The 22,660-nt window shown below is 47.3% G+C and overlaps 1 protein-coding gene across 1 annotated transcript in view; it reads left to right on the top strand.

Moving 5' to 3' along the window:
* Positions 1-22,660, top strand: part of DIS3L2 (DIS3 like 3'-5' exoribonuclease 2) — a gene marked incomplete at its 3' end in the record, with an annotated part of 168,980 nt that overhangs the window by 91,619 nt on the left and 54,701 nt on the right. Inside the window, exons 10-12 of the mRNA XM_010146847.1 lie at positions 3,520-3,632; positions 10,824-10,931; positions 15,445-15,678. Coding sequence (XP_010145149.1) covers positions 3,520-3,632; positions 10,824-10,931; positions 15,445-15,678 — 455 coding nt within the window. The remainder of the gene's footprint in view (positions 1-3,519; positions 3,633-10,823; positions 10,932-15,444; positions 15,679-22,660) is intronic.

Here is a 22,660-nt window from a genome sequence, read left to right as displayed (position 1 = left end):
GATGGTCTTTAAGGTCCCTTCCAACCCAAACCATTCTGTGATTCCAGAAAGCTGGAGAAATAGATGTCCATTACATTCTGCTATTCTAGCAACCTGTGTGATGGTAAAGACAAAGGGAAATTGTCTTCTTCACGTGCAGTGCTGCGAGGGCATCAGAACTGTTTGCAGTAAGGTGGCAACAGACTGCATCCCTTTTGCACAGAGCATTGGCCCAAGAGAATCTTTAGTGGCTGAGTGCCCAGCCCTTTCCCTGCTCCTGCTTGCAGACCTGGGGAGGAGAGCTCCTCTTTGCAAAGGGCCTCATTAGTGGGTTTTGCAATGCTATGGTGTGATTTCAAATAACTCTCCTGTCTCCCATCCATCTCTGTTGCCGTGTCTTTATATTTGCAGAGGAACTAATAGGGTACAGCTGATTAATAAAACATGCGTTGCTCATTCTAAACTGCATTCCCTGTTGCTAAACATCTCCCATGTAGCAGCTTTGTAGTGGTAGCGTTCGAATGGGATGACAAAATTTTTCACCCACTTTCAGTTGAAATTATTTTAAAAGAAGAAAATCCCAGAGATCCTGAGCGAAAGAAACGATCCAAGTGCCTTCAGCATTTTTCATTGCAGTGGATGCTCCCCTCAGCTCTTGCTTTATTATCAGCATATGAAGCATCTGGCTTAATCTCCTGTACATTCTTATTTAAATTCCTTTTAAAAACAAACCCTTTAACTGGTAGTGTGTACCTAGCTTAAGGGGTTGTTGTGCAGCTTTAGCTTCACTGTAGGAGAATTTTAAATTTGGGGTGAAGAAAGTCTGTGTTTGTAAAGTACTTGTTTCTGTAAGATATTTAGAGTATAGAGTCTGTCACGATGGAGAGCTGCATGCCAAGATTTGAAGCCTCTCTTTGCTGGAAAAGTAGATTTGTTCATCAAAATGAAGTTGGAGTAGACCACGTGTAGCAGACTGTGGTGTGTGGTCCATGTGGTGTCCACCCTTTCCCCATTTGCTCTGTCTGCCAAGACTTTTTCAATAGATGAGTGCCAGTTTAACTCTCTTTGCCTTTCATTCAGGCAACGTTTTCTTTTTTTCCTTGGGAAGTAACACAAGACTTACAATGTAAAATGTTCCTTTTGTGACTTTGTCATAAGAGTGAATGAGACTGTGGACCTGGAAGAGAATACTAGTGAATAGTATTTTTCTATCCATAAAGTTCTTTCATCTTAATTAGCAAATAAACCAGGAGAGAGCAGTAGGCAGGTATTTCTGTGCAGGCTTAGGCTGGTATTTTGTCTGACACATTTCAGCAGCAGTGATTTGCGAGAAGTCAGATTGGTTGATTGCTGTGCTGTATCTTCAAGTTCTCTTGGTCTAAATTTTTTGGGGGTGAGGGAGATAGGGTGATTCATACTTGAGCAAGACAAACCCAAGAGCTGCCAGTTTGCATTATGTCAATGTATGTAAGAAAATATTTAGATAGAATTTCCATTAAAAGTTCAAAAGCAGGAGGCTCACACTGACCCCAGCTTTTAGAAACTCTGGTGGGAAACCTGAATGAAATTTAACTCTGCTCAGTGTGTTTTCGTTGGCTGGCTCCATGTTTTATTATCTCATGCAATGAGATCTTTCTTGGTTTGTCGATTTTCTACCAAGGACAAAAAGTTCATGTATGTAACAGTGCACATATTGAATTAAAGTACGATTAAAGGCATGATGTAATGACCCTCTCTCCTTTTCCTTTCGTCAATATTTTCCTGCAGGGTCAATACATTACAATATTGACTTCAAAGTATTCAATATTTTTTTACCTCTTGAGTATGTTGGCTTTGAGCGCATGTAATATTAAACCTGTTGGTTGGACTGTTGGTCTAAGACTTACTGTCTAAGTAGTTTCAGGCTTGGATGCCTAATCCATGTAGGGCAGCTTTCAAGGCATGTGATAATATCACAACACAGCTGTAGGCAGCTTTCCGAGGTGAACCATTTAATCTGCAGCCTTTTCTCCCAGCTTCCTAACGAGCTCTGGAATTTGTCCCTTGGTGTGCGATGGGATTATTGCCCTTTCCCCCTGCTGCCATGGTGTTTACTCTCTGCAGGACCTTCCAGTGAGCATAGGTTATGTGGACAAATCTAAACCCTGGCAGTCCTGTCTTCCACGCGCGTTTCTGCTGCCGTGACGTCTGTGCTCTGTCCAGTGCACAAAATCAAGATAACGCTTTACTCACTCAAAGTGCTGCGGCTTAATCGAGTTAGAATTATTACAAATTCTACCAGTTGCATGGGGTGGGTTGGGGTTCGCTTCTCTGAGCCCACATCTGGGGGTACAGTGGGCTGGGTGGCTCTCCTAACCTGAGGTTGAACCTTCGGCTGTGTACCTCTCCATTCCCGCTCTGCCGAAATCGAGCACTGGTACCCACCAGAAGGGCTACTGCGCCGTGGCGGCGGCTGTGAGCCATTTATCCTTTCAGAACGTGACGCTCTGGAGAAAGGAGTTGATTATATTCTTTGCAAGGCGTATAAAAAGACAGGATTGTCACCAGCGTGGTATCTTATTACGTTGTCTTTTAAAAAGAATTAAGGAAACAAAAACTATTTATAGATACAAAGAAGTTAGTGAATTCCTCTAAAGAACCAAATGTTATAATTAGGAACCCGCTGCACTTAGAACTCTTCTACAAATAAGCGCCTCAAATCTAGCCTAGTCCTTCCAGAGAAAACAAAGGTCAATCGGCTTCTTTGAGGATTAGCAAACCAGAATTTCTTGGACCAAGGTAGTAATTACTTCCAAAGCTGAGGATGATCACTACTTCCAAATCCAAATTATTGCCAAAACCTCATTATAAACTTCAGTAGTACTCCTCACTAGCCTAACTTTTGAATTAAGATACTCCTAGACTAGACTCTAATTAAAGGGTAAAAAGCCTGATCCGAAGGAAAGGCAGGATAACAGTGGGAATATTCTGCCTGTGGAAACCTGAGCTTCTGCATAGCCCGATCCAAAGTTGTGGAAGACTTCCCAGGTCACCAGAAGCAATTTGGGCTCAGTCAGGGTGAAGTGGAAACAAGTGCAGCTCTGGGAACCCAAAAGCACGTGTACGGCTGCTCCATACCTGGGAATTGGTGTCCTGCATTGTCTGTGCGGGCGTAAGGTGGGGTCCCGTATTTCTTGCTTCCTGTTGTCTGACAGCAGAGGGTCAGGGATTGGGCTCAATATTACAAGCTCCTCATTGGAAAGACTTATCCACATGGTTTTTAAGGGTTTTCACACATCCACCGCTGTGCTCGTACGTGTGTCCGCTCATGTGTGGTAGCCAAGGTGGCTGTGAATTTGGTAGTGTCCTGAGAGACCACGGTTCTCATCTCAGATGGAACCTCTCAGATCTCACCTCATCTCATCTTTTCAGCTGGAAAGAGCATCATTTTTGTGAGATCTAGGCATAGGGCAAAAAGGTTACGGTAGCACTGGGAGAGGGGACAGAGTTAAATATGTTCCTTGCTACCCGCAGCCTGCTGACTTCCTTGTGTGATTTCAGGGAACTTCGAAGTGGGTGTTCATATCGCGGATGTGAGCTACTTCGTACTGGAAGAAACAGCCCTGGATCAAGTAGCGAGTGAAAGAGCAACCAGTGTCTATCTAGTGCAAAAGGTAAGGACTGCTCCTTGCTTCGTCTGACAGCTGTGCCTTCCGTTTGCCATAAATGCATTGTAAAGGTTCATTTTCAGATGTCTGCAATCAAAATCTGCCTGCTGTTTCAGCAAACCTACAAAAATGAGTAGATTAACACAAGAGCTAATGTTGCTGCTGCCTACTCGGATCTTAAGGAGAGAGCATGGAGTGAAGCAGCAGTTTGTGATCCTGTGTCTGTGGGCAGGGACCTGGGTGTGCCAGGGCTTGCCAGCTCAGGAGCAGCTCCGTGTGAACGGGACTCTGCTGATCCGGAGCTAGTTCAGGGCCCAGAGCTGTGTAGCTACGTTTGTACCATCCCGACCTGAGATAAATAAGCCTGACAGACCCAAGCTGGCTCATCTGCTTTGCTGCTGGGACCTTGAAATTGGCAGGGGATGTGGGATGTGGGGAGAGTTTTGTCTTGCTTTTCAGTGCACTAGTACTAGCTAATCCCTCCCAGAAGGGGTTGCGTTGCAGGGTGTAAAACATCCCACGCAACCTCACACTTTGAGGTACAACAGTATTTCACAGTCTTTTCTTCTATCTGGGTGTACCAAATCCTGCAGCAATGACGTCTTTTCATCCTACAGTGGAAAGATACTTGAAGTTGCACAGATCTTAGTGTGACAGCATCAGATGTTCAACTCAAGTTTAAAGCTGACTTCCAACCTTGAGGAACGAACAGGTTCAGGTTGAACATTGTTGGGAAGGGAACATCCGGGTTTTGTCTGCGCCTGCCTCGTTTTCAGTTGAATGTGCAGAAACAATTCCTAGCTCATCAGACACGGCCAGCACCATGCGTGCAGGGAAGCCGGGAAGCTTGGCTGTTAGCTCCTGGGCCGGCTCGAGACATCAGCCGCGTGAGGAGGAGTGTTCAGGCAGCCTCAGGGGAGCAGCCTCTTCTGCCTCCCCCCCACCCCCATTCAGCCAGGCTGTCGAAGTTCTTGCCTCCGCAGCCCTTTCCGGGATGACAGGGCATCTTTTCATCTTTGTATAATAAATAAACATATCCTACTTGCTACTTAGGACTAGGAGTGATTCTTCCCCTCCCTTCCTGGATGTTCTCAGAGTTGCAATCCAGGGATGGTCTTGTAATGATACTTGTTCCAGGAGTTTACCGTGTCCTCTCCACACCTTCCAGACGATAAAATGATTTATTTTACACTACTGACATCAAATGAGTAGTTTAATATCAAGCTGCTAACCTTTAGTAACTGATCCGTAACTTCCCTTGGGTAGAAACAGTAAGGCACAGGGTCAGTATGGGTTTTAGGGTCTCTGTGGGTACGTGTTGCGGGGAATAGCCCCGATAGCGATGCAGCAGTGCCCAAGCTGGGCCGATCGTAGCAAGTCCCACAGCACACACGCGCTGCCGCGCAGGATCACGGAGTGTCCATGCTGGAAGACACTGTTTACCAGTGACTTGCCATTCTCCAGGAGTGGGGAGCGACGCGTCTCTCATGGAAACAGCAGTTCTGGCCCCGGAGTCTTGCCAGTCTTACAGGCTCTGCAGTGATAAGCCCTTGGCTTCTGCGGTGCGCTGCTTCCACCTCTGCGGGCTGACTCAACGGCCGCAGCTCGCTACGGGAGACGTGGGCTGGCTCGGGGGGGATGTCCCTGCAGGGCAGCAAAGCAGGAGTGCAGGAAGATGTTGTGGCAGTAGTTCCAAGTCAAAATACTGTGGTTTGTCAAACCACATGGCATGTGATTTTTGTAAAGGAAGAAGGAAGTTTTTTATGTAGAAAGAAGACATTTTTCATTAAAATCTAGTATTATTCAAAACCTAATTGAATATTCCTTCGAAGCACTTTTCCCCTCCAGCACTATCAGACAGTCACGTGCGATGCCAAGGTGAGTTACCTATTGCCCCTAATCTTCAATTGCTCTTCAACTACCTTGGCCCAGCAGTCTGGAGCAGTGTTTTACTCACGCTTCTACCCCGCAGAAAATATACTTTAGGAGTGCAAACTAGGTTAGATTGTGAAACAGTCAGTATTTTAATTGCAGGAGATGAAAAGGGGAGAGGGGATGAGCAAAGGAAAACAGCCAGGCTGTCTGAAACAAGAAGGTAGCATGACTCCTGTAGAAAATATGCTTTCCTTTGATGGAACTGTTTCCTAAGACAGCTGTGATTCTGCTAGAGGTTAGCACCATGCTAATCCTCCCAAAGAAGTTAAATAAAGCCACATATTTAATTTTCCTGAACCATGTATCCAGAAGGGGAGTTATTGTGTAATTGCTAGTGGTCTACTTAATAAAAATCAAAAGTTTTTGAAATAGGAGTGTATCGGGTTTTAAGAAGCAAGAAAACCTTAACAGTTTCCTCTTTTTTGGCACATCTTGCAGTGTTATTTTAGGTGTGAAGCAGCTCGAGTGAGAGGTCAGCCATAAATCCCTATAATATTTTATTGGTCCTATTTTTTTCTGGAGATCAAAGATCGGAACTGTAAGCCTATCTTCACATTGAGTCCAAGGGCTTCGAGGCATTCACTTTTGACACCAGCAGGTTGTCGGGGTGTTGATATTTTGATAATCTCAGGCTGAGTAACAAAGAGTTGCACAAAATCTGAATTCATGGAAGTGTTGATACAAGTCTTGAGCAGAAATCTTGGCTCATAAACAAATTGCCTATTTCCTTTCAGTGTCTTTCAGTGTGTAATCAAGAGCCTTGCTGAGCCCACCCCATTGTTGGACCTTGGCGTCCTCCTCCCAGCTCTGGGGAGAGCAGCTGATGGAAACTCTGGGTTAATACAGTCCCTCCTCATTGGACCAGTGGTGGGAGAAGGGGTCACCCCGGGAGTCAGGAGGGAGGGTGGTCATAACCCACTGAGCCAAGCCTGAGCAGGCTGTCAAAGCAGGGTGCTGGCAGAATGGGGTTGTTTGATGGGAGCAAAGCTGTCCGTGTGACTCTGTGAAAATACGGGGGTTTTCTTAACCGGAGTTTGTTCCTTGTTCCCTGTGGTTGACTGATTTTGCCCATCCATTCCTTGAAAAGCCGCTACAGCGAGTCCATTGATGAGAGCTGTCCTGGCTAACCTGCTCGGAACCTGGGTCATGAGTCAGTCCTGGCTGCAGACGCTTCTGATTTTAAAGGGAACGGGGAGTTTTATCATCCCAGTATACGTGTGCTCCCTCCCACTGCCCGGCTCCCTAGGAATGAGTCTGAGGCTGGAAACTTGCATTTGGTTTCTGGAAGCACTTTATTAGCCGAAGAGGCAAAACAGAACCAACCCAAGGGCTCTCACAAGCAGGAGGGTTAGATCTCCCCATGTCCAAGGCGGTTCCACCCTGCGGAGGAGCCAGCTGCTAAGCAGTGCGGCTGGCCATGGTTATAGGTCCCTGTGTTTTATAACCCCAGGATAACGACGAGTAGGAAAGCCCCCAACCCCGGCGGTAGCTTCTCTTTGGTTTTCCCTTGCTGCCCACTGCTTCAGCGTGCTGGGATGTGTGGCTGCCTGCGGGGAGAGCCGATAGCGTGGAGGGGGGCTGTCAGGGCAGGGCTGCAGCCACGTATGGTAGCACTGGAGATTTTGCATGTAGGACTTGGAAATAGGGAGGGAGAAATCCTCCGTCTGTAATTTGATTTGAAATGCAGACCCACAGCTGCAAGCGTTGTGGATACCAGCCTTTCACTCAAGTAAGTGCCCTTTCCAGGATTTCTTGGGCCCTGCCGGGCTTGTGGGGAGAGGTGGTGTCTTGTGTTGGTTGACTGATAGAGAGGGTTGACGACCAGACTAGCTGTCATCAACCAAGCCTTCCTGCAGCCCTGGTTTCTATGATACATTCATTAGAAAAGATTTCCTGGGGGCCGTAGGTCCTGTTTTTCATTGTGAAATTTTTTTTTCCCTAGCCCTGTTGTATCCTCCAACCGCATTTCTGGATTCAGCTACGTTAACAGACCTCCCTGTTCCAGCTTTCCATGTATAAGCCCAGGTGACTTTATTTCCACCTGCAGTAAAATCAAACCGAATGATGTGATCCCCAGCGTAGGCACATCCTCAGCAATTTACTAAGGAAACCACTTCAGGCTGGAGGTGATATCCCTCGGCAGTGTTTCAGCTAGCTGGATTCCTGCGTGCCCTGGCACTGCGTGGGGCAGCTGGCAGACGCTGCTGTCTCTTGGCAGACAGTCACGGGAAGGGCAAAGCCGTTAAAAGATGCCGGGGCAACCTCTGGATTATTTGAGGCCGTGCTACGCAACCCTGATGTTTTGCAAATTTGGGCATTAAAGACGTACTTGGGGAAATCTCCTCTCATCCTGTGTCTCCTTCGGAAAGAGAAGGAGATAATCCTATTGCCACAGTTCCTCCTGGGCAGCCCCTGGGATAACTCCTGAAATGTCTCGCTCTCCAAGTGTGACCCAGCTGTGACATCTGGGTATGGTAAATGCTGGGCTCACAACTCCTAAGAATCCTTTCAGTCTGTGGCCCTATTTATCCTTAAGGAGAAAGGAAATGTGCATTTCGAATTTAATCTTCTGTGCTCGTAACCGTTGGTTTAGTTTCCGTATGGGCTGTGAAGGGGAGCGGTGGTGTTAAAGCCGAGGGAGGCGGTTAGCCAGGACGGTTGCGGTGTTGAAAACGGGTTTCTTCTTTTAATTCAGTAAGGTAGATAAAACTGCAATACCTTCTGTGCAAGGTCACATTGTCTTATGTTACGTATTTGCTGGAAAAAGGTTGATTTGGATTCTTGCTCTCCTGGGAGACTTCCTCGTGGCTTGGGTTAAGTTACTTTGCCTTAAGTTTCTCTCCTGTAAAACAAGGGGAACGCAGGTTGCTGCTTCCCTATTTAACAGTAGGTTTGTTACAGCTAATTGCTTGGTGAAGGTTTAGTGCTGCAATTATGATCTGAGTTCAAGCTTTGCTTGTGTTTCACATCATTGAAAGCCCTTCCGTAGAATTATAACCTCTTGGATCAGATATTAATCCTGCTCAAGTACACTTAAAACAAGCATCTTGTTGTTTTGTTCGGGCTGTTCTTCATGGATGGGCTTTCATGTTTCATGCAGGCATTTTTCTAACAGGCTGTTACGACTTCAGATGTGAGAGGAGAGAGGAAAGAGGATGCGCTAAGGCACAGGAAAAATCAATAAGTAGAGAACATTATCAGTTAATCACAGAGAGGGGAGAGAGAGAAAAGCTGGTAACTGCAGCTTTTAATGTGGGTGGAAAAGGGCATGGGAGCGTTTATTAAATTCGTAGCACTTCGTTCACTGTGACCTGAACTTCAGGGTCTCACGGTGGTCTTGGGCGCTCTTAGACGGGCAGGGATTTCCGGTAGTCGGTAACGCTGTTTTCTCTCCTTTCTGGTATGGGTTGGCACCGCTCACTCTGACTTTCTAACCTTGTGCTGGGGGTCCTTCCAGGCAGCATGGCAGAGCTCACGTACTGTATGTGTGAGTTATGAACCTCCCGGTATTGTTAATGTACCATTCGCAACTGGAATAACAGAGTTGACGGCCTTTGTGTAGCGGGAAACAGCTTATCGTAAGCTGTGCCCTCGTGACCTTCCAGCTGAACCAGCGCTGCTGATTCATGCTGCAAGCGACTCCTTGATGGTCAGAGACCGTGCATTTAACCTTTTGGCATTAATAGGCACTGCAATTAGGATGGATTTATAGCCATCACCTGCTGCCAAGCCACAGATGTGATTAAATATTTTAAGTCTTTCCTTCAAAGCAAAAGGTAAATATGAAGTGTGTGCACTTGAGGAGAAAATGGACACCTGAGACTTTTTTTTTTCTTAGTGTTTTGAAGAACAGTTGTTCCTCTTTTGCCCAGATAGAAAAATCTTATCTCTGAAATCACCAAATTGGTGTCACAGGGTTTGGAAGAGCTGGGGTTTGCATCCTGGTCAACTTGCTGTGTGCCCTATATTTACAGGGTGGCACAGGAGAGCAATCAAGATGGAAACTAAATTAAATAGCTAACGTATTTTATGGCAGCTAAGCAGATCGTTTCTCTCTGGGATTTTCTGGGATGTACCAGCTCACATCACCACCTAGAATAAACAAGAACGCGGTGGTTCTTTGAGGGCAGTTACTGCTTCTTCACAAAGGTAAATAATGAGAAAGAATGTGAAACTCTAATAATTAGGTTTGCTTTGTCAAATACCTGCTAAATATGATCTTTACTGCAGATTTCACCTGGGAAATAACTCAGGGATGGTAGAAACACTTGGAGCTGCTCAGGTTTGCTCCAAATCTTTTGCTTTGCTGCTGTAGTCAGGTGAGTAGTTCGTGGTTTGGTAATTCAGCGTTCAGCAGCAGATACTAGGTGTAAGGAATTAGGACACAGGTTAAAAAATCCCTGCCAAAAATTTCTGTTGGCTGACATTTTGTTCAAACAGAGTTTAGTAAAATAGTCATTATTCTCCCTCTGTTTGTAAACACCATGTTCAATAGTCCTAAATAGGTGCTTTTGTTTATCTCGCCAGCATGTACGCGTTCCTGCCTCTGCCACAAAGCGTGGCTCACTCTCTATTGAAGCCACGACCACTCCTGTGCTGCTTGGGAGAAGTTTCATTTATGCTTTGCAAGGAGCAGACCTACTTGCTCGGTTACACAGTCTCCAGTGGCAAACCAGGAAACACAGTTCCCCAAATCCAAGTTCTTCAGCTCCTGACTCTATTTCTTCAACAAAATTTCCTGACGTGCTGAGCCTTCCTCATTCTTCCCAGTGTCAAAATGGAAGTGGGAAAGAAGTGGCAAACAGAGCAAAGTTTGTGGCCTTGAGAGCTACAGAGTGAAGTGTTCGCACAACTGAGGGTGCGGGGTGCTCCAGGATGCTTACTGCATACCTCAGAGGGGAGCGCTGGGGAAGATTCCCAGGTGGGAGAATGACAGCTCCCTTTGGTCTCACTGAGAGATGGGGCTGATGGGAGTGTTGATGGCCTCAGCAGTGCCTGACTTCCTCTCCTTCCAGAGGATTTGGGTTACTTACTCTGTGCTGACATATTGTTCATCATCTGATGTAGCTCTGCCATGGGTGATGCATCCCAGAGCTATGACATAGCCACTCCTGCCATGGAGAATGTGATCCTGAAGGTTTAATGCATTTTCTGCTTTTGTGCATTGTTGACCCTCTCTTTTACCACCTGGTCAGGGAAGCTTGGCCACAGACAGGTCTCTGGTAAAAGCCCCTATCTCACCAAAGCTCTCTTCTCTTCCAGGTGATCCCGATGCTTCCCAAGCTGCTCTGTGAGGAGTTATGCAGTCTCAATCCCATGCGAGATAGACTGACGTTCTCTGTGATGTGGAAGATGACTCCAGAAGGCAAGGTACCTCAAGGAGCAGGCAGTCAATCCTGCTAATCAGTCCTCCCTCGGTGGCCAGCCCCTACTCTTGCCAACAGAGTGGTAAAAATGCCATCCCGTAACACCCAGGTGGATAGCAAAGGGCTTGTCGGTGAACATTACTGGAGGATGTAGGACTGTCTCTGCATCTTATTTTACTGAGGAGATACTGTGGATCTTCCAACTGGATCTCACAACATGGTGGGGAAAGGAGGAATCTCAGGAACGGAGGATTTCTTGCTTCTTGCCAGGTCACCCATCCGTTTAATGTCTTACCTCCATCAGCTATTCAAATCTAATGCTTTGGGTGGGACGAGATGTTCTCCCCTGACTCCAACCCTGCCTGTGCTCACAGGCAGTTGTGCAATGCAGTGGATGAGGGCAGTATCCCTCTGTGGCCTCCTTGGCAAACAGACTATTTCATTCTTCTTCAGAGCTGCAAATTGCATCGATCCAAATAAAGCGTGATGGCTCTTCAGCAAAGGCACAGCTCCATCCTCTGCATGTGTTATTTCCAGGGAGCGGTTGTGGAGGCTCTCTGTCAGTGCAGCAAACTGCCTTCAGCTCCTGCCAGCTCTCCCCAGGTCTTCATTTCTCTCCCTGTTCCTCTCCCACACCCTTCCTACCCTAGAGATCTCCTCTTTGGTGGTCACAGGGTCCCCTCGCTAATTGAGGAGGGCTACAGGATGCCACTCCCAGAGGACTCTCCGATATATGCAAAGTACACTTTTTGTACTCAAAATTATTTTTTTTAACCAGTGTTGTGCACATGCACAGCTCTGTCTGTGGAGAATACTTCTTGTGCCAATTCGGCAATTTTTCACAAAGATTAACCGTACTTCTTTATTATTGTCCATGCTGCTCTAAAGGATACTGGATCTTGGTTTGTGCTTTAGCAAAACAGAGCTGCAGTCCTGTATCTGTATTTCTGCAGCGAGTCCCTGCTCTGGCAGTGAGGTGGTTCCCTGTGAAAAGCGTTCCACGTCCTGTAGCGACAGCGTGATTGCTCGTGGGACCTTCCAATAGTAGCTACGTGGTGGGCCTTCTACTGACTCTGAGGGGTCTTTGAACAGCTAATAGTCAAGTCTTAATTAAAATAAGCTTTTAATTAAATCTTGTCTCTTGTCCCCTGCAATATATACATTATTTGCTCCTCAAACTGTGTTCAGACCAACCCTGTCTGGCCAGTGAGAAAGCAGAGGAGCTGCAGCAACGGCTGCACAGGGGCTGGTCTCTGGAGGAGCAGAGGTCTGGGCCATGACCACGCTGCCCTTGGAAAGCAGGCTGCCCGTGGCAATCTCAGCAAACTGGTTTCTCCTAGGAGGCCTTTCAGGACGGCAGTCTTAATCGAGGTCACTTGAACTCAATATCAGGTGAAGGCTGGGGAAGAATTTACTCCTTCCAAGAGGAAAAGTGGTTGTAGGGCTTTTGCCCAGTGGGGCATTCTTGTAAGAGCTTATCTGTGAGTTGGGACTGCGCCTCCTGTATTTCTAGGTGTTACTATAGCCTCATCCCAGTGTAAACAGCATCACATGCTGTCCCAAGCTCTGCTGGGTGAAAGGGGGGTGAGTCAGAGGCCCCAGCACAGCCTTTGAACCTCAGCGCGTGGTGGAGAGCCGTGAGAACGCTGGCATTGAGGACAGGACATTCCTCGGCGAGGGACGCGGAGCACGGCAGTGTCCTAACCTTGAGCTTGCAAAGCAGAGCCCGACAGCGCTGCTAGAGGTGAGAGCTGCTCTGAGCTCCCGCTGTTACTGTTCCAGAGCAAGTAGGTCTGGAGCTAAAGCATCTTCCAAGGAAAAGCCACGCAGATTCCTCACTTGAATGTGACTATCGATAAGTTGTTGGGGTTTTTTAATTCTTATTTCTTTTAGAAAAATAATGCCAGGCTCAGCCTTTTCTGGGAGATAGGCACTTTTTGTTTCTGTTGCTTCTGGGCTCTGGAATTTTTATCTCCTAGTTTTCCATGAGCATAACAAAATGCTGCCTGAGCAGCACTCCACATATCCCACTGGAGTCCATGGAGCTAGCGTGACGATGTCTCCGAGAGGACTTTCCAAGGGCAGAGGCGTTAACCATATTGTTGCATCTGTGCTGTTCTTCAGAAGCGGAGCTGGGCGTTTATAGGAACAACGTAGCACGTTCTTGTTCGGATGCAGTCAACAGAAAGATATTTGAAAACAAACGATGCAACTCTTCTCCGTAAGTTACTGCCTGCTGGTGTTGGAAGCACAGCCCTGCTGGTTCCTTCTACCAGTGAGGCGAGAAATTGCTTCAGTCTGAAACAGCCTATACAGACAGTGCGTCTTCCAGACATGAAACTGTTGTCGTCAGTCAGGACGGGATATGGACACCGCCTCGCGTGGAGGAAGTCTGCAGCCTCCTGTGCGGCCATGGCACACCCTCACAGCGCCCCGTGCCACCAGGGACTGTGCTTGTGGGAGGGTTTCAGCTGCGCCACGCTGGCTGCCATCGTGCGATGTGCTGGGGCTTTTTCTCAAAAGCAACAAGAGCTAGGAGAAGCCTTAACGTAACCCTAGGAGTGGTACTCTGCCTGGAGTCTGGGTGCACCAGGTTTGCCATGATGGCAGAGACCTCGCTCTTGTGGGCTACTCGTAATCTCCAAGTCCCAGCTCACAACCCCTAAATGTTGCTCCTCCGCGCTGCTTCGCCCGTCCATCAGCCATGGGACGTGTGCCAGCCAGCCCTCTGCCGTGTGTTGGGTTTGTGTGGTGGGGTTTTGGTAGCAGAAGGGTAGGCTACAGCAGCGGCTCCTGGGAGCTGCTAGAAGCTTCCCGGGCTCCAAGTCGGACCCACTTCTGGCCAAGGCCGAGCCCAGCAGTGACCGTGGTATTTAAGTACCTGAATACCATCCGTGTCTTCCTGAAGTCTGAAGTACTGCCAACCAGCTAATAGTCTTCAACTTGCTGGAAGTGGATCATATGAAGAGCAGTGCAACCTCTTCCACACCCGAGATCGTGCTTGCTTCATGTCAGGAGGTTTATGGGTCCAGCAGACTTCATCAGATGTCGCTGACCTGCTGGACATGGATCCCCCGTCACCACAAGAACCACATTTAATGGGATGCAGCAGAGTGCAGAGCAGGTGCTGCCAGCACTGTCGCAGCATCTCTGTCCCGCTTGCCTTCTTTCTGCTTGGCAGAGAGAAAGGGGCACAGACAGAATGACCGTGAGCCAGGGGTCGGAGCGCCTTATGTTGCAAGACATCAGTTGCTGTACCTCCACTATTAGGAAACTTTCTCATTAGCAATGAGCTTAAATGCCCTGTGACTTTCAGAGCTCTGAGCTGATGAGTTACACTGCACATATGTTCTGTGGGGCATAAGGGAGGGAGGCAGCAGAGGTACTTGGGCATCAATCCTTTCCTGTTAGGAAGAGGGTTTGCCTTTCTGAAGCAATGTCCTTGGTGAGTGTGTCATAGAGAAAGCCAGCTGTTTTCCCCGGATGCCATCACTCGCAGAATTTACCTTGTCCTGTTGTGCTGATGGAGGGATAAGGTGGCACTTGTAACTGAGGCAGAATTGCAATTCTCTGTTTGTTCTCTGAGCACTTGTGGTTTGAATGGTTTATCACAGGCTGCATCCATCTCTACTGCCAGTCTCCCCTCATGCCAACGCTCTTCACCTTTCTGAAGAGCTTCTGCCCTTTGTCCCTCTGCGCTTTCTCATTGGCTTGATGAGCTTTTGGACTCTTACATATCCCAGCTGAAAACAGAGTTTCCTTTCAGCTTTAAGAAATAATTCTGAATTGCTACTTCTACATTGGTGTTCTGTTCCGGAGTTTAAAATGGGAGCGGCTTCTGTTTTAAAATGAAAGAATTTTACGGGTTATTTATAGATTATTTTCATCTATAGTTTGGGAGCTCAGAAAGGTTCCTGGCTTAAGTTTGGGCCTAGGACGATCGGCATGATCAGAGAAGCATGGGGTCAGTGACTGGCTGTCTCTCCTCCAGATCCACCAAAGCCCTACTCGGACATTGTCACAAGTGCTCGTCAGACACTGGGGTCTCTGCAGTGCAGTCCCCAGCACACGCCTGGAAATAGAGTATTTTGGGGCCAGCCCTTGATGTCCTGCTGGCCACGTATTAATGAAAGAGATTGAGATCCTTTTTGCATGTGTGTATCTGCCTGTTCCTATCCCTGCATGCAGTAACTTTTGAGTCAACTGGCTGATTTCAGCTCCCAGCTGGGCTGTAGCTCTTATGAGCTCTATGAAAGAGGGAAATCAGGTAGAGGAGAGAGGTCCAAGCAGTTCCCATGTGATGGGAAGACTTCATTATGCATATACACATTATTAGGCACTAGAGACTCTGTATGGGCAAAAGGCCTTCTGGTGGCCTCTGTATGAGATCTTCGCTTGAAGTTCATGGTCAGCGATGAGGTCTGGTGTCTTTCCTTCCAGTGTTTGTACAGCTTCCCAAGCTTTTGTGCACTGGAAGAGTAAGTCCTCAGATCTACTTATGCTTTCCAATTTTGCAGATCCTAGATGAATGGTTTGGGCGGACAGTCATCTGCTCCTGTGTGAAGCTGAGCTACGACCATGCACAGAGCATGATTGAAAGCCCCGGGAAGGTGTTCTCACCTGAAGAACTTCCCCCAGTCTCCCCTCAACACTCAATAGCTGAGATCCAGCAAGCTGTGCTGAACCTGCACCGAATCGCCCAGCACCTCCGCAAACAGCGCTTCATCGATGGGGCTCTGCGCTTAGACCAGGTGAGTAAATCCAGCCCCTCTAAGGGGTTCCCACTCCAGTGAAGCAGTTTCCCTAAGGCTTTCATGGTCAGTCTAAAAACTCAGAACATGAACGTCAGGCTGGAATAGAAAGGCAGGTTTGTGTGCCAATGCCTTCTTAAAAGCAGCATCAAACTGTGTCAAAAGCACTAAGGAAAGTAGGATCAGAAGGAAAAAGTTCACGTTTTTTAAGGAGTGATCCATCTCCCAACATTTTTCAAAATCCTAAAACCCTGGTGGAGTGGGTTAACTAACTGACACAGTGAAACAAATCATGACGGTGTCGTTCGTTATCAAGCAGTTCAGATATCCTTAGTGCGCATTTCGCTGTGAAAGGCTCATCCTCCACATTTCTTTCTGCGCTTGCAATACTCACGTTTTCCACAGCTCTCCCAGCAGTTCTCTGGGCAGGGAGAATGACTAAATGTTATCTAAGCTAATACTTAGAAGTCTTGGGTGTGTTGCAGAGACTGAAATGCTAGTGAGGAGGTTTCTGTCTGGGGTGATTTAAATAATTTTGTACCAGTATGTGTCATTTCTATTTTACAAGTAAATCCAGATATTTTAGACTATCACAGCAAAAGTACTTTTGTATTTGAGGTTCAGCTGCTCTGAGGTGGCTTCTGACGGTTTATGTGGATAGGAGGTTCCAGTAATTGATAGAACCCAGTGGCCTTCCTGAGCAGGAGACAAAATAATCTCTTAATGTAAGGAAGCTCTATTGTTTCATTTTGCCAAATGAGCATGAGTCAACATAAGGATATTGCTGAGAAAGAAGCTAGCATACCGAGATGTGTAAACAGGACTATTGTATGGAAGAGATATGTTGTAACCCTTCCATTTTACTCAGCACTGTGGTGATGTCTCCAGTTGCAGGAAAGTCTAATTTTAGAGAAATCATTGCAGAGCAAAAGAGCAATGAGTGTGTGTAATCTGCGACCTTCCCCAACCGAGCACGTGGGTTAGTCTGGCACAGCTGTGAGGAGGAGGCAATGTTCTGTTCCCCCTGTCTAAGATGGACAGGATGAAGCGTCGGTATCCTGAATTTCAGTAAAAGAGACGGGGGTTGTACTTCAGGATAAACTTTCTGGTGTAGGAGCTGTGGTGTCTAAGGCTGTCTTGCCTACGTCTGTTGTAGGGGGACTTACAGGACTGGTTGGGCACACACATAAGTGAGCTCGGAGCAAGGGCTTTTCTTCAAGGTCCCTCCTTGATCAAAGGAAATAATCATTCTTAAAATTTTATTCCAATAATTTCTGGAAATCAAACTCCCACTTTGAAGTCCTTGCTTAAACCTCTTTTGGAACAGAGGTTTCCCTCTGAGGTGTGTTGTACAACGGCTAATAGGCTGGGCTTTTGTTTCAAAGCACACTCTGGATGCTAGAGAAACATGAAGATCCCCAACCTTTGCACTTGATGAGCTAACTGGGAAGCCTTGGAGATGTCTGGGTTGGAACAGACCACAGTGACTGGGAGCTGCGGCCCAGAAAGGTCAGTGGCTGCATTATGAGGGTCACACAGTGTATCACAGAATGGTTTGGGTTGGAAGGGACCTTAAAGACCATCCAGTTCCAACCCCCCTGCCATGGGCAGGGACACCTTCCACTAGACCAGGTTGCTCCAAGCCTCATCCAGCCTGGCCTTGAACACTTCCAGGGATGGGGTATCCACAGCATCTCTGGGCAACCTGTTCCAGTGCCTCATCACCCTCTCTGGGAAGAATTTCTTCCTGATATCTAATCTAAACCTCCCCACTTTCAATTTAAACCCATTACCCCTTGTTCTGTCACTACAGGCCCTTGTAAAAAGCCCCCCCCAGCTTCCTTGTAGCCCCTTCAGGTACTGGAAGGTGCTATAAGGTCTCCCCGGAGCCTTCTCTTCTCCAGGCTGAACAAGCCCAACTCTCTCAGCCTGTCCCCATGGCAGAGGGGCTCCAGCCCTCTGAGCATCTTCGTGGCCTCCTCTGGACTCGCTCCAAGTGGTCAATATCCTTCTGATGTGTAGTGCTGAGCAGTCACCGTATGTGCCCGAGGTGGGTACCTGTTATCAAACTAACCTCAGGGAAAGTATGTTTTAAAACAGTTGTGACATTTGCAATGGGAGGATTTGGCCAGGGAAGCATCCTGTTCCCGCGATACCCCTTGAAAGATTAGCGGTGTTTGCTTTGCTCTGTGCTGTTCCAGAGGAGCCGTTAAAGAGGACATATCAGAGCATCATTTGTGAGATCAGTGTTAAAAGGGCACCAGAGAGGGCTGATTCCTGCTCAGCCTGGTTCCAAACCATTGTGATAAACTGAATTATATCTCACCAGTGGCGCTTTTTACTATGTGGAATCTCTCTCCCTTCCCAAGAGTGTCAGAGTGCAAGTAATGATCTTGGAGAAGGAAGTATATTTTACTTCAGGGGACACTTCCACCATACTTACTCTCCTCAAGTACTGCCTTGGTAGTTACATTTTGATAAACTACACCCTCCTCAGCGTGTGGAGAGCGGTTACTGTAGGGCCTGAGCACGAACAGTGTGTGAGGGATGGGTGTGAGGCCGTGGCCAGCGGTGTATGGCCGGACACAGCAAGCTGTAGCTTTTCACAGAGGGAGATGAGTCCCTCTGCCTTTGCTCCCCTGCTTCCCTGAGTTCCCATGGACGTAGTTGTGCGCTGGGTCGGGCTTCCAGTCCCAAGCGAGCAAGCAAGGGTGGGTCAGAATGGGAAACACACCTTTCTAATCGCTCGGCCTCTCACTGATTTCCTGTTGAGTAATGTAAATCCTGAACAATGGAAGACAAACTCCAGCAGGAAACTAGGGGCAATGAATTATCAGATTCCAAATAAATATGTGAGTGAAGGAAATGATCATCCCACAGTCTTAAGGGAGGGGGTGGCTGGGCATGGATGACTCCTGTGCATTTTTTTTCCAAGGGATGTGAGCCCTTTTCCTATACATTGCTTTATGTTGGAGAGTTTCTACCTTGGGGTCACTCCTGATGGAAAGTCATGCCTTTTTTATTTCCACCCTGCCATTTTTCAGTGTGACGTGCTCTTGTGCTTCCTGGTGGTGTTAAGAAAAACACTGGGAGAAGAATCTCCCATCGTGCTTTGCAGTGGTGGCCTTGGGCTGGTGGCCTCCCTGCTGGCCTTAGTTTCCCCTTTGGAATGATACCAATCTCACCCATGGCATCCGCATAAGTTGGGATTCATTCCCCAAAACTAAGAACATCTCTCAAACGAAGCTGTTCATGGGTGTATCTTTATAATAGCAGAAATACTGGTTGGTCCGACACAGGAGGGTTCCTGTAGGACGCAGCAGTGTCAGGCTGGTTGTGCTGTGGCGAGGGGAACGGTTCCTGTTTGAGTGGCGCTGCTGAATTTTTATGACCTAGTGTGAGAGCGGCATCTGCTTGCCCATGATTTTATCTTTTAGCAGTAATTTTAGAAGAAGGGATCTCTGTAGCTCAACAGATGAAGAATGTATTTTTTTAATAACGTGGGAATTACGTATCTGGGTCACGCAGAGACCTCGAAACAAATTACAGAGGTAGCACATGGTCTTGAAAGCTAAGGATTTGTGGCTTCAGTGTCAGTATATATGTGTCTCTTCGGGGCTGTGTAAGTTTGTATTACATTCTGGCCATCACAACCTTCGTACCTGCCACTCTTCTTTCCCCCCAGTTCCTTTCTCGCCTCTGTGGAGGTCTGTAGGGGAATCCTGCTGCACTGGACCTCGGGTCTGAGGACCGTCTTTGCAACCAGAGACACACATCTGTCACTCTGTGGGCTCTTGCTGTCCCCATAGGCCCCTTCTGGGTTTTTTTGTATGGTTTCCTGTGCTGCTTGCCAGCTTCCCAGCTCCAAAAGGCACATGAGCACTAGGTTTTAGAGGTTTAAAGTCTTTGCACCTTCAGCAACTAAGGAGCTTATGAAACTTTGTCCGCACGGACAGAGATTAATGTATTTCTTTTCCTTCTCATTTGGAGCTGCAGCTTTTAGATGTAAAGGCAAGAAGTGCCTTGCACTGTGGCTTTGAGAAAAAGCGTTCAGATATTTACAATATTGTCTTCCCCCGCCTCCCCCCCGGCCTCCTTCCTGCCAGGACCGTGAAATGCCACCCCTGTGCTGTCCTCTCACAGCTCTCAGTGCACCCACACCATAAATTGGAGCAGGGATCTGACCTGGTTTAAAAAGCAAAGTGAGCACAGCCTGCAACTTTCCCTTTTTTTTCCTGGCCAGGTTACTTTGAAGCTGGATCGCTTCCCCAAACCACAGCTTTTAGCAACACCAGCCAGAGAATCAGATAGAAACTTGCTTTCAACAAAAAACATCAGGTTTGCAGAAAAGCTCCTTAGCTCAAGCCTGCCTAGAGGAGACCTGCTGATAAATGGTTCTCTTTTTGTCCTCAGCAGTTTATAAATGAATCACGAGGACAGATGCCTACAAGAAGACAGGTTAAAAAAGATTTCTGTGCATATTTAAAATGAGAATACCCCGGGATGCTGCTCTGTCTCTATGACAACTGTCTGTGAGCTGAGCGGTGGCTTTTGTTGTGCCGGTGATTCTGCCTTTGCCAGAGCACTTACACCTGGGTGCTCAAAACATTGGCACTGACCAAAGTTCATTGTGAGAACAACCCAACGTCCACTGACGTTAGACCAGTTAATGGCACTGAATAGTTTGCTAGAAGAGCTTCTCTCCTTATTTTTTGAGCAACGGACACTCAGCTTTGCAGGTGTGTGCGAAAAGGGAAGAAATAAAGGATTAAAATGGCAAGGATGAGAATGTTACGCAAATTTAAGGGTTGAATTGCTAGTGAAATGGTCTCACTCCTGCTTGCTCCCAGCCTGTGTGTCGTGCCACTGTCTCATCATCTGGGCAAGGATTGCTTTTCCCTGTCGGTCTCTACTGCTTTGAATGACTTAAAGATAGTGAAAACGATTGTTGTACTGTTGCAGCGAGCCAGAGACCTTACCTACAGTCCTGTCCAGTGGCTGCTGGAGATGAGGAAATAAGGGATCTTTGAGAATAGCTTTGTTTGACTGAGGTTGGTGGGACTCCTGAAGTAGTAGAGTATTGCTGCTGCAGGAAACACGGGGAAACAAACATCAAGAGTCCAAACACCAGAAGGTGTGTAGAACACCAGCTCCAAAACACCCAGGTATATGGCCTACTGGGTATGTTAACCAGCTCTGTATAGCTTTTGAAGCTCTCAGAACTGACTCTACCTACCTGATGCAAACAGCTCAGAGAAGTTGGCTCAAGCCATCCACACACAGAAAACGAGGAAGAGGAAGGACATTGTACGTGCAGGATGTGCCATTGTACGTTGGGAAATTTTGTATTTAGTTGTGGCTAATGGGATAGGACAGAAACACGTATTTTTAGACAGTAGCTCCTGCTAATGCCGTTTAATTGGAAATCTCAAGAGCCGGAGATTAATTGCTATCACCATTAAAATTTTCCAATATGACTGACTGCTGGAAATAATTATAGGAAATTGTTTTGTCATATTTCCTGCCTCATATCTGCATAGTAAGCATTCAGGTCTTCTCCTCTTCTTGCTATGTGGAAGTAGTAAGTGTTTCTACCCTGCTGAAACAGTCATTGTGTGCAGAATACAGTATATTTGTGTATGAATGGAAGGCGCTTTGGGCTGGAAGAACTGTTCAGATGGGACAGCAAAGGGCAGCAATATAGTATAGACCTCGGTTAACTGAATGTGCCGATGTTTTCTCTGTGGGTGATCTGAGTTTATGTCTTAAAATGCAGCTGGGGCAGGAAGGCCATCCCGACTTGGGTACTTCCTGGTGTGATGCTTAGTTTTTCTAGCCATGGCCCTGCACACTCTCAGTGTGCACACCTTGCTGGGGAGGAGTAAATGGCTTTGCTCCAACCCCTGCCTCGTGGCTGCATCTCTCCAGGGGCATCGCTCTGTTGGGTTTTTAGCCGGTCTCAAAGAGAATGTCTGGGTGCTTATCACCTAAGATGTCACATTGGTACCAAATTCATCTCAGATTTGGTTTCCTTGGGGTAGGTTGAGGTGTGTACCTGCTTTAGCCCAGGAGAAAATCCAGAAGGCACATGTATAAAATCCTGAAAACTGCCACGATACCTCCCAAAAGAGGCTGTGAGAGCAACAGTGCACGAACATGACAGCAGAGGCAGGGCGGGCTGTATTACGGAGCTGTAAGATAAATGGAAATGCAGGCTGACAAGGAGCTTTCACTATTCACTTCCTATCACAATTCCACCATTGTCTGCTCCTTCTCTTTGATGTCTGGTTAAAGAGACATCACTGATACCCAGAATGGGGACAGCAGGTGCTATACAATCGTTACGGACAGTTGCTCATACTGTGTGATACATAAGGCAGCTGGGGGAATGCTGGATGTATTTGGAGATTAATGTCCTTTGGGGATTTTATGTCTTTTGCATAGTCCCAGTTAATACGTCAAAACGAGCATCCGAGGCCGTAGCTTTCTACGGGGGGATGCTGCACTTCCCCGCTGGAGTACTCCAAATGCATCTGCGAAGGTGCGTTAGTGAAGCAGGAGTGATTTTCGAAATGTCTTTCCTAAAATGCCAGAGGGGAAGGTGGTACTTTGCAGGCAAAGATGAAATGTCATCGCTGTCATCAGGAGCAGCTAACGGCTCGGGTCGGACAGTTTGCGCACACACCGGAGAGGCGCGCAGGAAGGAGGAGGAGAAGGGATCGTGTTGTGGAGGGGGTCTGTGTTGGCTGAGCATCCTTCTGCTTGCATGGAGATGTTCGCCTCGCTAGTAGGTTCTAAAATGCTTTGATTAAATTAGGATTTTGAGTGGAAAGCCCCTCAGAATCTAATCTTCTGCCCTGGGATTTTAATGAAGTCCTCCCAGGGGTGTGAGTAGGATTGATGTCCTCGCACATGTCCCACCGGTTCTTTCAGAGCTGAGCAGCTGTGTCCCAGCAGGAGCAGGTGGTGAAGTGGTCGAGCT

This window comes from Eurypyga helias, unplaced genomic scaffold, assembly GCF_000690775.1.
Source record: "Eurypyga helias isolate BGI_N326 unplaced genomic scaffold, ASM69077v1 scaffold16562, whole genome shotgun sequence".
Classification (NCBI taxonomy): domain Eukaryota; kingdom Metazoa; phylum Chordata; class Aves; order Eurypygiformes; family Eurypygidae; genus Eurypyga; species Eurypyga helias.
Note: the sequence above shows the minus strand (reverse complement) of the source record. Positions and strands in the feature narration are given on the sequence as shown.